Below are 13,885 nucleotides of genomic sequence, written 5' to 3'. Positions count from 1 at the left end.
AAAGAATAAAAAAAAAGAAGAAAGGGGAAATAAAATTAAAAAAAAAGAAAAAAAACGAGCGTAACGGCGATGCGTGTCGGCCGAGTCTGCAAAGAGCGTAACATTGACGTCCGACCTCTCCCCTAACCTCCAGACTCAAAAAGATTAACAACAAAAAATAGAAGAAAAGAAAGAAAAACGGAATAGAGTAAGGAAAGAAAGAAATAAAGACTAAAGTTCACTCGATATATATCCCCAGCCTATTTTTACGAGATACTTAAGGCCCTAAACGGGTTCGACGATAGAAAACGGGGTTTCAGATTTCAAAATTTCGCGAGGAAGGAAAATCGGTTAAACCCCTCTCACTTTCTCTCTCTCTCAATCTTTCTTTCTTTCTTTTTTTTTTTATATACGAAAGTCGAGGCGAACCGTGGACGATTTTTCTCAGGGGTTAAATCGAGCGTGGCCCTCAATTTTGATTTTTTTTCACGGAGTTTACACAGGTAGCTTAAAGATAGATAGAGAGAGAGAGAACTATATGGTATACTACCTGCACGCGAGCTACCATCCGCGTATGTTCGCTTCTGCAATGCGGAAGGGAAAGGACAAGAATATAAGTCTACAGTGATCGGTGAGGGGTCCAACAAGAGTGGTGAAAAAAAAATGAAGATTACGCGAGAACTCGATTGAGAGTAAAAGAGGGGGAGAGAGAGAAAGAGAGAGAGAGAGAAGGTACGAGGGATAGAAAAACACACAGTCGAGTTCACTTCCCTTCTTTTCCACTTTTCGATGTGATGCTTCTGGGACCTGAACGAAGGGTAAAAAAAAATAAAGAGAGAGAGAGAGAAGGGGAGAGTAAAAGTGAGTTAATAGTCGGTAAAACGGTATTCTCCGCGTGACCCGAAGGGGGTTGAAAGTTCTTCCAAGGGTGACCTCTTCCTTCCCATTTTTCTTTACGTTTCTCCACACCGGTGATACCTCTTCCGGAGGGGTCCGATAAAAAAAAAGAAAAAGAAGAAAAAAAAAAGAGAAAAAGGAAAGGGGGAAGTATTCCTCCTCTCTTCCTTTCCTTCTTTATCTACGATCGTGGAATCACCGAGGATGGAAAAACCGAGATGCACGCGGCAAAACTCGTTCTCTCTCTCTTTCTCTTGTACTCGTAGAGAAATTTCAACGATTCGTTCATTGTTAGATACGACGACGACGACGACGTTTCCTTTTTTCATTTTTCTGTCATATATATTCATTTCTTTTTTTTTTTTATTTTTAATTATTTTCACAACGAGGCAGAGATAAATCTCTCTTTCTCTTTCGCGTTTGTACGTGAGAGAACCGCGAATAAGGTTAGTTAAAGGAATGTTAAGAAAATGGGTAAAATCGGTAAATCAATTAACTCAAAGACACACACACACACACATACACACGTTGGATAGATAATCGATGAGAAATATTCGAGAAAGGAAAGAAAGAAAGAAAGAAAGAGAGAGAAAGAGAGAGTGAAGAAGGAAAAGGATGTAATGGTGAAAAAGAGAAGAGGATGATAGGATGCGTCTTCTCCATAATAAATCGTCGATTCTCCATCGGCTCGTCATCGCCGACGACGATATATCGACCGAGGCGAATCGACTCGCGTCATTAAAGCTCTCACAGCCGGTTCTTCTTCGTCGACGCGATCCTACTTCGACTATATAGTAAACCAACGTTCGCGAGAATGAGAATAATAAGGATAAGGAAAGTTAGTAGGATGGGAGGGTGAGAGGGTTCGAAGGAATAAAGGTTCTTCCTATAGGAATCGAAGAAAAATTAACTTTAGTCCTAAAGTTGGAACAACTTGAAAGGGTATCCTAAATGTGAGATTGCTTGAAGGATTGCTGTAAATAATTCATAACTTTTATTATCTCTCTTTTTTTCTTTTTTACTTATTAATACGATAACTAAGTGGAAAATTTAAAAATTAATAGAATAGAAACCACTAGGGTAGAAAAGATTCTTCGGTTTTTCTTTTTTTTTTTGCTTAATTACCTGACACAGTAAAATCACGTCGTACGATAAATTACTCGGTTTTAAATAATTAAACCAACGCGAAAAATGGTTCTAATTAATGGGGAAAAAAAACCTTCAAACTATTTTATTTTCTCTTTCATTGTTTTCATGTTAATTTGATAACGCGGTGGAAGATTGAAAACAAGCAAGCAAGGCAAGCAAGGCAGGCAGGCAGACGGGATGAAAAAAAAAAATTAAGGAAAAGAATATAGTAGAAGAAAAAGGGGTCTCAATTTTTCGTCGAGCCCAGACAGTGGAATCCCGTCGTATAACGTTTCCAAATTTTAATATTTAACACGCCTTTGGGTCGAGAGTGTCAGGAGGGATGGTGGTGGTAAGTAACGCGGTACGCGAGATAAATAGGAAGATGGGCCCCGCGGGGCCCATTTTTAACACCTAACAGAAGTCGAGATGCCTCGCTGTGATTAGACTCTTCTCTCTCTCTCTCTCTCTCTCTCTCTCTCTCTCTATTTTGGTTGGGTCCGATGCGTCCGGACATTATCCTGTGAGAAATTGGCGGCCGTTCGTTCCTTTGTTCCAGGCGATTTTTTATTGACTCAAATTCTGAAAAAGAAGGATGAGTGGAGATGCAGGAAAGAGAGGAGGTTGGGGTGGAGGAGGAGGAGGAGGAGGAGGGTGGACGAGAAGGGACCCAAAACGAAATGGCGGTTGTTCAGGACGGTGGTTCGACGCGGTGGCCAAGTGCGTTCGCGCGCGCGCGCGCACACGTGTGGGAGGCTCGAGTGAGAGTAAGAAAAAGATGAAAAGCGAGAAAGAGAAGAAGAAAGGGAAAGAGAGAGAGAGAAAGAGAGAAGAAAAGAAAAGAAAAGAGAAAAGAAGAGAACGAGTATTAAGACGGATTGGAGGTTGAGGTGGAGATGGAGGTGGAAAAGAACGAGAGAGAAAGAGAGAGAGAAAGAGAATAAACGGAAAGAAAAAAGGGCCAAGCAAGGAAGGAACACAACTGGCCGCGGCCGAAGCACCGGTCTGCGCTCATTTTTTCTTCTGGCCGAACCCGAAAACCCTTTTATGCCCACCCAAGATTAATTATCCTCCATATTCGAAAAATGAAACGGTCACGAACAAAGGAACGCCGCGAAAGACTCGCCGATATATGCCATACGATCCGCCATCTTCGAAAGCTTTCTCAACTCGAATGTATGGAAAGAAGAAAAGAATGAAACGAAGAAGATGAACAAGAAGAACAAGATGAATAAAAAGAAAGAGAGAAAACGAAATGAAAATTTGTTCGAGATACTTTAGATAGTAAGGGATCGAACTGACGATGAACGAAATATCGAGGATATAAAAAAAAAAAAGGAATGAGGAAAAGAAAAGAAACAAGGGTTATAATAGGGGTTTTAGGACCCATCGTTTTCTAGGTAGAAAATTTCATCGCGCGAATTTGAATATAGGATAATGTCGAATTAATGCCGGAAATTCGACTCGCGGTAGCCCGTAGCAACGAGTACGTTGATGAAAAGACTGCGGAGGATGCGGCAAATAGGATGAGGGGTAATGAGGTGACGGGGTGACGAGGAGGGAGGTGGAAAGAATATACGAAGTTTTATGGCGACCCCTATAAAGGCTCTTTCGCGTATGGAAAACGTCGCGTCGCGTCGCGTAGTGCCGGTAAGGCCCCTTCCTCCTGTCCCCCATCATCACCACCACCATCACCACCACAGCTATTCCTCCAGCCCACCCCTCGGTTGGTCTCCTACCATCGGAGGAGTTTCGACGGCACTCGTAGTTATGGGATCGTTGCGTTCGTTGTGGAAGCCCTCAAATTCTCCGCATCTTCTTCTTCTTCCTCCTCCTCCTCCTCCTCCGGGGCACCACTGCTTTTCTGCTTTTTTCTGGAGCAAAAGGGTATTCCCTTTTGCTCGTCTTATTTCGAGCGAGGTCGGGTCCCATCGGCGCGTCCTTTCTTTTTGTTTGACATAATTTAAAATTTATGAGTTCGAGCATCGGTTATGCGCAGCTTCTGCATCCCTCTCTCTCTCTCTTTCTCTCTGTCTTTCCCTCTTCCATTCTCGTCTTCCCCAACCACCACGAGGTTCGAGCACAGAATTTGAATATTAAGATTAGGCCCGCTTTAATGCCGTCCCTCTTACTACAGGCCCTCCCGTCCCCTCCCCCGCTCCCTCTCTCTCTCTCTCTCACTTTCTCTTTCGTGTTGTTCGAATCGAAAATTCGCCAGATAAATGATTTCGTAGCGCAGCCATTTCGCAAAATTTCACGAAGAGAGGGGCCCAACCTTTCACGCGCATTAAGTTCGCTCGATAGGAACATAAAACTCGTTTTATTTTCTTTCCTTCGCATTTGTATTCGAGATGATGATCGCTCATTAGCGTCGTAGAAGGGTAACACACTGCGTGGTACTTACCTACACACACCGGCATATCGAAATGACAACGAACAGAAGAAAGAGATGGAACGTTTCACGCTTGGAAAATGCTATCTTTACACGCTCGAGAGTTCGCACTGTGTAAGATCGTCGAAATGAGAATGATAGAAAGAGAGAGAGAGAGAGAGAATGGAAGAAAGATGATAGAAGGAGATGGAAAAGAAAGAGAGAAGTTCATTAAGATCGTCGAAGCCATGGGCACACACCGTATTAGGTTGGACAAACTGGTTTTCGCGGATCTTTTCTCTTCTTCCCTGCATCATCCGGCGCATCATCAGACCCCTGGATAAAAGGGTCTTCGAATTCGGCATGGCCCTTAACCCTTTATTTGGCGATGTCGCCCTCGAGCTACGTGATTTTTCTACTACGCCAAAGAGACATACGCGGATAAATGGATAGATAAGTTTATTTATTTCTTCGATTATTTTTATTCGAACAAATTTCTAAATCCGTCAATAATTTGTTCTTCGAAACGTTTACGAAATATCTATCTAGGATGGTAATTAATTCAATAGAAAATGATTGACAGTCTTTTAAGTGATTTCTAAAAATTAATATGACAAACACATGGTTTAAGAATCTTCTCGTGTATTGCCAAAATTATATAGAAAGAGAGAGAGAGAGGACATTTTGGACAATGGATAATCAAGAAATATACACGAATGAAAGGACTTTTTCCAATGGACTGTACTTCGAGAAGCATGTGTTTTCGGCCATTCGCACTCCTCCCACTCCCGGACGTCAACGTCAATGATTCTTACTTCTCTCTTTCGGCCCCTACTCTAGATGAGCCACGAAGAAACGTCAGTTGGTCTCTCTTGGAAATTTTCAAAGTTACCATTACCGAATTTCAAGGACGAGCAGAATCAGAAATATTCGAGGAATTCAACGACGTTAGTAATCGAGTGATCTATAATGTGAGTTTGATGGGTTGTAGGTACTAATATGGAAGAGATTAGATAGAAAATTTTGAAAAAAAAGAGAAAGAAAGAGAAAAAGAGAGATAGAGAGATATCAAGGCTACCACCAGTAAAGTCCTCGAAGTAGAAATTTCTTTTGGTTTATCTGCTTCTCACGAAAAGGCACGATCGGTCAAAAAGATTCTGGGCCAGTGGCATGTCTAAATCCTGTCGTTGTCCTCGCGGTTAAAAGCAGCAAGCTAAACTCACATATGGGTATGTAATATGTGTGAGTATCTATCCGTGTAGTCGGCAAAAGGAACGAATAGTAGGGAAAGAGAAAGAGAAAGAGAGAAAAGTGGGTATCCTCCTCTGCTAGGAATGCCTCCTGATGGATTGGTCATCCGTGATTAATTTGACAAGCTGACTTTCTGGTTTTCGGAGACTGACAAGGGAGCCTGGAGTCCCGCGCCGCGGGGCCTAATGGGCCCTCTCAGCCACGACGCGTCCGGCTCCTATCTCGGCGCACGAATCAACCAGTTCCAAGGAGGTGGGATTGTTTGAAAAATTAATCGAACCACCCGAACTCAACTCCTCTGTGGAAATGCTAATGGTATTCCACCATTTTTTTTCTATCGATTATGGTATCTAACCGAATGGACGATTCGATCGAGTCAACAGATAACCAAACAACGTCCTTCACTTTTTGTTTTTTTTTCTTTATACGCAAACAAATTATTTTCCAATTTATTTACTAATACCTTACTATTTCGTCGACAAAAATTATAATGTAAAAATGATATTTTCCGCTATACATACAATTTGTTCCATAGACATCAGGTAAATTTCTTTATGTGTATCAATTTATAAATGACACGTGGGTGGTAAATTACTGCCTTAAGGGTTATCCATTTTCTTTTACAAATCTTTATGCAAATAAGTGTCAGCTTCGGATGTTTCCTTTTTTAGTTTTTATCTAATGTGAATATAGTATACGTTTCTATGGCTAATTGGTTAGGAATATTTGATTTATGAAAAATGATTGTGATCAAATATTGAAACGTCCAATTTAAATTCTTACATAGAAGTGTCTTTTAGGTATAAAAATAGAAAAATAAAAGAAAAAAATGCTTAGGACGACTATAATCGAGAGGGAAAATCGACGTTGTACGGAGGTATCCTGGTCGATAACGACCGTCGGCTTGAGATCTGCACAAAGCTTGATGTAATAAGCGGTAAAACTTGCACTTCCAACGGCGACAAGAGTTTCGCGTAGAATAAAGCGATAAAACGATCTCCGATGTTGTACGACAATATTGTCGTCGTCGTTGTAGTTGTCGTCGTCGTCGATCGTTAATAAAAAGAAAAAGAATAATATTCTGCACTCGCGTGGAATTAACATTTAATCAGGAAAAGCGTTACGAAATCGTTTGCCACGAAGGAAGAAACAGGAGTCGATGATCGGGAATGAAGAAAGGCCTACGGGAGGAAGAAAGTAATAAAAGAAAATCAAGAAATTGAATCGTTGGTGAGTCAACGGCCTGTTCGTGACACATTAGTCATTGTATTTATAATTAAAACCGTGCCTCGTGTTTGTGACGAATAGTAATAATAATAAAAATAATAGTAATAATAATAGTAAAACAAAAGGACGAGAAAAGATAATTAAAAAGAAAAAGAAATGGAAAATGAATCGCTTCGTGTTCTTCCCGTTTCGTGTAACACGAGTGATGACACCATACCGCAGCGTGCACCGTGCACCGTGCACCGTGCACCGTGCAACGAACGCTGCCGCATGGCGTACGATGTCGGAAGGATTTGATTTCGTAAGAAACTAACTAAAGAAGAAGACTACGAGAAGTTTTGCGCGAATGAACGGGAATGGAAAGAGAGACGTCGAGAGATCGACGTAGAGCCGGAATTAAACAAATAATCTTGAGCGACCGAGGGAATCCGTTAAGGCACGAAAGCACGCCCGGTAAAAGGATCCTATTGAATTCTAAATTTAAACGAATGTCCGAGTGTCAGCGAGCTGACGGGCAAAATAAACAAGATGCCGCGATGGAGGAACGGGAAAAAAAAGGGAGAAAAAGAAGAGAAAAGAAGAAGTTGAGGGAAGATGGGCTGCACGGGGGAGGAGGAGGAGGAAGAAGAGGAGAAGCTATAGCGGTGGTACCGATAGAAACGAAAGAATGAAAGCGAGAGAGAGAGAGAGAGAGAAAAGGAGGGAACGATCCAACGAGACACTTGACTTTTCGATTCGTTCTACTCGTGAAATGCTCATTGACCTCGCTCGTTTCGTCGATTCTACAAAAAAGTGGAATCCCACTGGCGAGGAGTCCAAGAGGAGTGCGTGGACTAAAAGGAGAGAGAGAGAGAGAGGATTCATCTTGAAAAGTTTCTCTCTCTCTCTCTCTCTTTCCCATCCCACTCTTTCTCTATCTCCCTTTCCTTCTCATAGCTAGTCCAGGAAAAAGAAGATGGGGACATCTTTAATGCAGCAGAAAGTTGATAGCTTTATCGTCAGAAAAAGGCTCTCACGAAGCGAATTAATGTCGTCGACGTAACGAGCCTGAACTTTTTAGCTAAACGTAATAGGACGCGTCCCTATAGTTTCAAACTCGTGAATTGTCGAACCGGATCGTTTGGATAACAAACATCTAAACTAACGCGCGCCGTTCTATACGCTGATTTTATTCTTTTATACGTTTGAAAACGTTTGCCAGGTCTAAGAAAGAAGGTCGAAGGGTCGATTAGAATTCCAATGATCGAACGATTATTATTCCTGAATAATAATATCCAATAAAAGTCGTCTTTCACATACACCCACGTACATTCTGATCTTGTCTACGTGTTAATCTTTCGTAGAAGTTTTAAACAATGGTTTCTGGGAGTGTCCGGATAATTTCGCAAAAAGCTGGATTCCCACGCGTCGTGGATTCGTATCTGGCTGATCGAAAGAGAGAGAGAAACAGAGAGAGAGAGAAAGAGAGAGAGAGATAAATACAGACTTGAGAAGACTGTACCGCGTTGGACGTCAATATTGAGTCCCTCCTTCCTATTCTTCGTTCTCTCTGACTCAGAGAACTTAATTGATGAACAAAAAAGCCGAGGAGATCCAATTGACCCGGAAGCGGACATCAACAACTAGTGGAAAAGAGTGGGAGGTAGTAATACAAGCTAGACGATCGTCCAGAGGAAAAGGAATAATTAAATAAATGATTGATAACGAAGCCGAAGTCCGAGCAATGCGCATCTGAATTCAACGAAAAATGAATTTGAAATGAATGGAAAGGGAAGGGAGAGCGAATCGAGTTGAGGCAAGAGGTTCTTTCAAAATGAAAATAAAAAGGGAAAAAAAAAGAGAAATAATAAGAATAAGAATAAGAATAAGAATAAGAAGAAGAAGAAGAGGAAGAAGAAAAAAATAGAAAAAAGGTTGAGATATTTTGTTAGGATGTAAAGGGTACCCTTCGTCTTCCGCAAGAAGGGAGAATTCGTTGAAGAATATCCACAACGCTTGCTGCTCTCGATTCAACAGGTCGCCGAGTCTCGAAGGTCTCCGACACCTCTCTCCCTCTTTCTCTCTCTCTTCCTCTCTCTCTCTTTCTTTCTCTCTCTCTCTTTCCCTCGTCATCCACCGAGGGCTAGGCGCCTTTGTCCAGTTTGTGAAGAAAGAGCTCCGATTTCGATCTCCCTGCTGGTAGAATCTTGGCAGTCCTCGCAATCGGTAGGTTGAACCTACCTACCGGTGGTGCTCCGTGTACCACCACACTACGTCTCTTACGTGTGTCGAGTGGGGTTGCACGTGGAAGAAAGCATAAAAGCGCGCGTTACCTAGTCTGATCCGGCGGAATCTCTCTTCTCAAAGTTTCTCCTCTTCGATTCGATCTAATATCCCCCCACCTTTCCATCCAAACCACCATCATATTATTCCCATCTCTGTTTCGTCTTTTCTATTCTTTTCTCTTATTTTTCTTTTTATTTATTTAGAGTCACGTCTCTACTCTGCACGTTTATTGACGACTTATACTATAATCTATATACATTTAAATATATATAATTTTTGTTCGTCGAGTATACGTTTGTTCCGTGATAAAATATGTTCTATTTGATTGGGTGTGTTTTGTATATTTGTCTCCTAGTTCAATTTATCGCGCTTAATCGTAAATCTTTCGATGCATATATTATTACACCTCTGGATGGAGATTGTTTTGTTATTAAATGAGAATAAGTGTAACAGATATTGTCCAATGAGAAATTTTATTAATTGCATCTGATCTTGTCTATTATCATGCAGTTATCGTATATTGAAGTCGTCGTTTAATAGTTGTATTCTCAGTTTGAGTTTTTTACGGTCCAATTTTATTTCAAATTATCTTCATCTTCATCTTCATCTTTATCGATAAAGTTTATATTAGAGGACGAGATTTTTTCAGAAAGATAAGTCAAATCTCTTTACAATGCGTTTCCACGATCCATGCTGTTTTAGTCAATAAAAAAAAAATCTGATATTCCCCGTTGAAAAAGTATCGTTTTTATTTTCACAACGGGTGGCTCTACTACGAAAGAAAATAAAAGAAGGTGGTGGTTGTTCCTCCTTCGTTTCGAACCAACCAAAAGATAATATCATTTTTTTTGAAAAAGCGACTCCCTTCTATCAGTTAATGAATCTCTCTTTCTCTCTCTCTCTCTTTCTTTCTTATCCACACGTGCGAAGATTACTCTTCGCGAGAAAGAGAGAATGATAAAGAACGATACACGTCCCTGCATCTTTCTCTCTCTCTCTCTCTTTCCTAAAAACACGACAATAGAAACGAGGCGGCCGACGAATTTCGAAAAGGAGAAAATAAAAAATGATCCTTCTTAAGAAAGATAAAAAGATGAGAAAAAGAGAGAAAAAGAGAGAGAGGGAGAAAGAGAATCCTCCCCTCTCCACGGCCTGCATGCTTGCTTGCCGTCCACCCGACTGTCCGTCCGTCCGTCCGTCTTCTCTTTTCATCCTTGCTTGCCTTTTATCCGGGCGGAATGATTAATGGGTTCACGGAGGCACCGCGACGGTACCTTCTTCACTCACTCTCTCTCTCTCTCTCTCTCTCTTTCATTCTCTCTCTCTCTTTCGTAGTCGACATCGAGCACAGCCCATCTTCCGGCGTTGCACGGGGCTTTTCTGCTTTCCTTCTCGTCGGATTATTGACCTCACCCTCTCATACTACTTTTCTTATTTTTTTTTCCTTTACCTTCCTCCTCCCTTTCTTTATCATCCTATCTTTGTATCTACTTATCTATCTATCTATTTATCTATTTATCCATCTTTTTCATTATTATGTAACGCACGCCAAGACGTATTATATATCACTTTTCTAACGCGAACCCGTGAAACGATTAACTTAATCGTGATTTAAAAGAAAAGAAAACAAGAAATCGTGCTAGAAAATAGACAAAAGTCCCTGAGCAGGGGGAAAAGTATATTTTTTACTTCATCTTTTTTTTTTTTTCGTTTTCGTGAAGTAAAAAACTACGACGGGCTTTCATAAGACATTTGTTTCTCTGTTTCATTTCAACGTTTATTGGCACGCGTATTCGAAACGCGTGTAATAACACTTGGCGAGTAACCCTCTCTCTCTCTCTCTCTCTCTCTCTCTCTCTCTCTCTCTCTCTCTCTCTCTCTCTCTCTCTNTCTCTCTCTCTCTCTCTCTCTCTCTCTCTCTCTCTCTCTCTCCCTCTCTCTCTTTCTCTCTCTCTCTTTCTATCACTCCGAAATGAAAGAGAATATTACTTCCTTCTGTTTCTTGATCTTTTTCTTTGACTTATTTCTTTCTTTCTTCCTTCCTTTCTTTCTTTTTCATCTCCGTTCTACGGATAAGAGAAAAGAAGAGAAGAGAAGAGAAGCAAGAAACCAAGACGTATCGCCAAGTCGTGTCCGCTTCGGCGATCGCATGATAAATCACGTGAAATTTTTCGGTATCAATCACGACGCTCGCTTGATTCTCTCGAGTCCGCGAGAGATGAGATGTGTTAGCTGGTGTGTGCGTCCTTCTTCTACTTCTCATCTTTTGTTCCACGAAGAAACGATGTCGACGTACATATGTAATAACGTACGAAGAACGTACGAGTGGCGTCTCGAAAACAGGAACAAAACACCCGGCCTAAAACACTTTTCTCTCTTTCTCTCACTCGCTCTTTCTTCTCTTTGATGTTTCAACTCGTTTTCGCTAAGAGTTCACCGATTCTAAAACCTTACTCTCTCTCTATCTCTCTCTTTTTTTCTTTATCTTGAGAGAACTCTCAGAGAAGGCTTTTGGCCTGCAGGCTTCGAATTTCGAGGCTCGACGAAGCGTGGCCCATTCGATTTCACGGCCTAACTTTTCGTGAATTGGTGCAACGAGAACGAGACAGCTTAATTGAAACGAATAGAAAGAGAAAGAAAAAGTCAACGAGGAAAAAAGAAAGAAAGAGTGTGTGTGTGTGTGAGAAAAAAACTAAACGTTTGTTCACGTATTATACTCTAAGCGACAATGAAGTCGCGATGGTAAAGCCCGAGTTAGGATCCCTTTAGATCGACGCGAGGTTAACATACATAATGTATGAATATTGAGTGAGGGAGACTTCGAACGATGCCAGGGATGACTCACGAATTGAGAATTCGATGGTCACGAGACTTTACAGAACTTACATAGAATTCCGCTAATCGTATGGATCCTTTGTTTCTTCAAGCGGTTACCTAATTTGTCAAAGGAATGACAAAAGATGAATTAACTTCTACCTTTAGACGGGAAACATAATATAAAAATCCATATATATATATGAGATTAATAAAATATATTCTTACGCATTTATCTAACGACACGATTGAATAATCAAAAATAAATAAAAAGTAGGGAGCGGGAGAAGGTAAAAAGAAAAAATACAAAAAAAAAACAAATTGATTAAAATAAATTCGTTAGAAAATGATTGAAATCGTTATTGGGGAGACAAGAGTCTACAATGAGATAACAGTGCAACGCACAAATCTATACACATGTAAAACTATATCTATAAGCCGCGTAAGTAAAGTACGTAGGTAGAACATACACTTAACAGCAACGGGAAACGATGACGCGGGCCGATTTCAAAGGCATCCATCGATCGCGAGGCCTCCTAGTCGTCGTCGACGACGACGACGACGACGACGACGACTACGACTACGTAGACGACGCTTTGCGTACTCCGACCGACCGACTTTATGAGTTATAAGTCGGCCATCTTGCCAGAGCCATCGCATATTCACGTGCGCGCATATGCGATGCACCGGCAATATGTAAGTGCCACATTCTGTTCTATGCACGTACAGTCCTCCCTAAAAACAACGCGGCATCCCACTTCTACAAATGGTTTTGCTCGATTTCCGATCAAACTACAAGACGAAGTAACGCGACTTTATAAATACGTGAATGTTTTAGTAATATTTTTTTGTCCTTACTGTATGAAATTAAAAAAGAAATAGAAAAAGAGAGAGAAAGAAAGAAAGAGGGATGGGAGAAGGGGAAAAGATTGAGAGTTGAAGTGATTCTATCATCGACTTCGAAAGTGTCCAAGGCCAAAAGTTCTAAATTGAATGGTAGCCAATGCCAATCTGGTCCAGTCGAGCTAACAATTTCGTCGAATACTCTGGTTCAAGTGGTTCTAATTACCGACAAAGGCTACGCCACCGGTGTGATCGAAATAATAGCTTTTTCTCACCGAGAACGAATACGAGTGCGAAAGAAAAAGAAAGAAAGAGAGAGAGAGAGAGAGAGTGAGAATATAACGGTGAGTTCAACGACGAGTTTGCGAACACGAAACACTTTTTTTCTCGAGTGACGCCCACTCGCTAATAAAATGACTCTCTTACTCCCCTTCTCTCTCTCTCTCTCTCTTTCTCTCTTATTCTTTTTAAAGAAAACACGCGCTAAAGTTTGAACCGAAAATTAAATGGAAAAAAAAGTCGGAGAGATTTTTGTAATAATTAAATTAAATCAAATAACTTACCTTGACCATGTTGACCGGTATTGGGGTTCATGAAGGTTGGTGGTAGTTGCCGGCTGACCGATTTCGCGAGTTCACTACCCGCAAGACCGTAAATCGCTAAAAGTTCTTGCATCGTCGATTCAGCGTACTCTCTCATTCCTTCGAAAGGTTTCCTCTCATTCTCGCATTCCGTTTCAACGTCATTGTCACCATCATCGTCACCATCACCATCGGGATCACCGTCTTGCATACGATCGTCATCGAACGGCAATTCCTGATCATCCAATCGTCCCGAATCCGCGTCCAAGACTATACTTCCGACACTTTTCTCCGAGGAGTCCGAATTTGGACTCCTGACCTATTAATCGAAAAATGAAAAAAATAGTTTGTCCTCTTAAACTATCAATAGATAGACAAATGTTATTATATCAAACGAGTATATTTGATTAGCATTTAAATATTAGATATTCAATACTTCGAATTTTGTTGAAATCAACATAAGAAAAAAGAAGAAGAAGAAGAAGAAGAAGCTATATAACATTAAAATGATATGTAAAAAGTATGTCCT

At 40.9% G+C, this 13,885-nt stretch overlaps 1 protein-coding gene across 3 annotated transcripts in view; it reads right to left on the bottom strand.

Moving 5' to 3' along the window:
• Positions 1-13,885, bottom strand: part of LOC106786430 — an 87,818-nt gene that overhangs the window by 37,753 nt on the left and 36,180 nt on the right. For all 3 annotated transcript variants that reach the window (XM_014747812.1, XM_014747814.1, XM_014747813.1), the window contains one exon: positions 13,339-13,675. In XM_014747812.1, the coding sequence (XP_014603298.1) occupies positions 13,339-13,675 (337 nt within the window). The remainder of the gene's footprint in view (positions 1-13,338; positions 13,676-13,885) is intronic.

This window comes from Polistes canadensis, unplaced genomic scaffold (assembly GCF_001313835.1).
Source record: "Polistes canadensis isolate GaletaPanama2010 unplaced genomic scaffold, ASM131383v1 scaffold_74, whole genome shotgun sequence".
Classification (NCBI taxonomy): domain Eukaryota; kingdom Metazoa; phylum Arthropoda; class Insecta; order Hymenoptera; family Vespidae; genus Polistes; species Polistes canadensis.
This window is presented reverse-complemented; position numbering and strand designations above follow the sequence as displayed.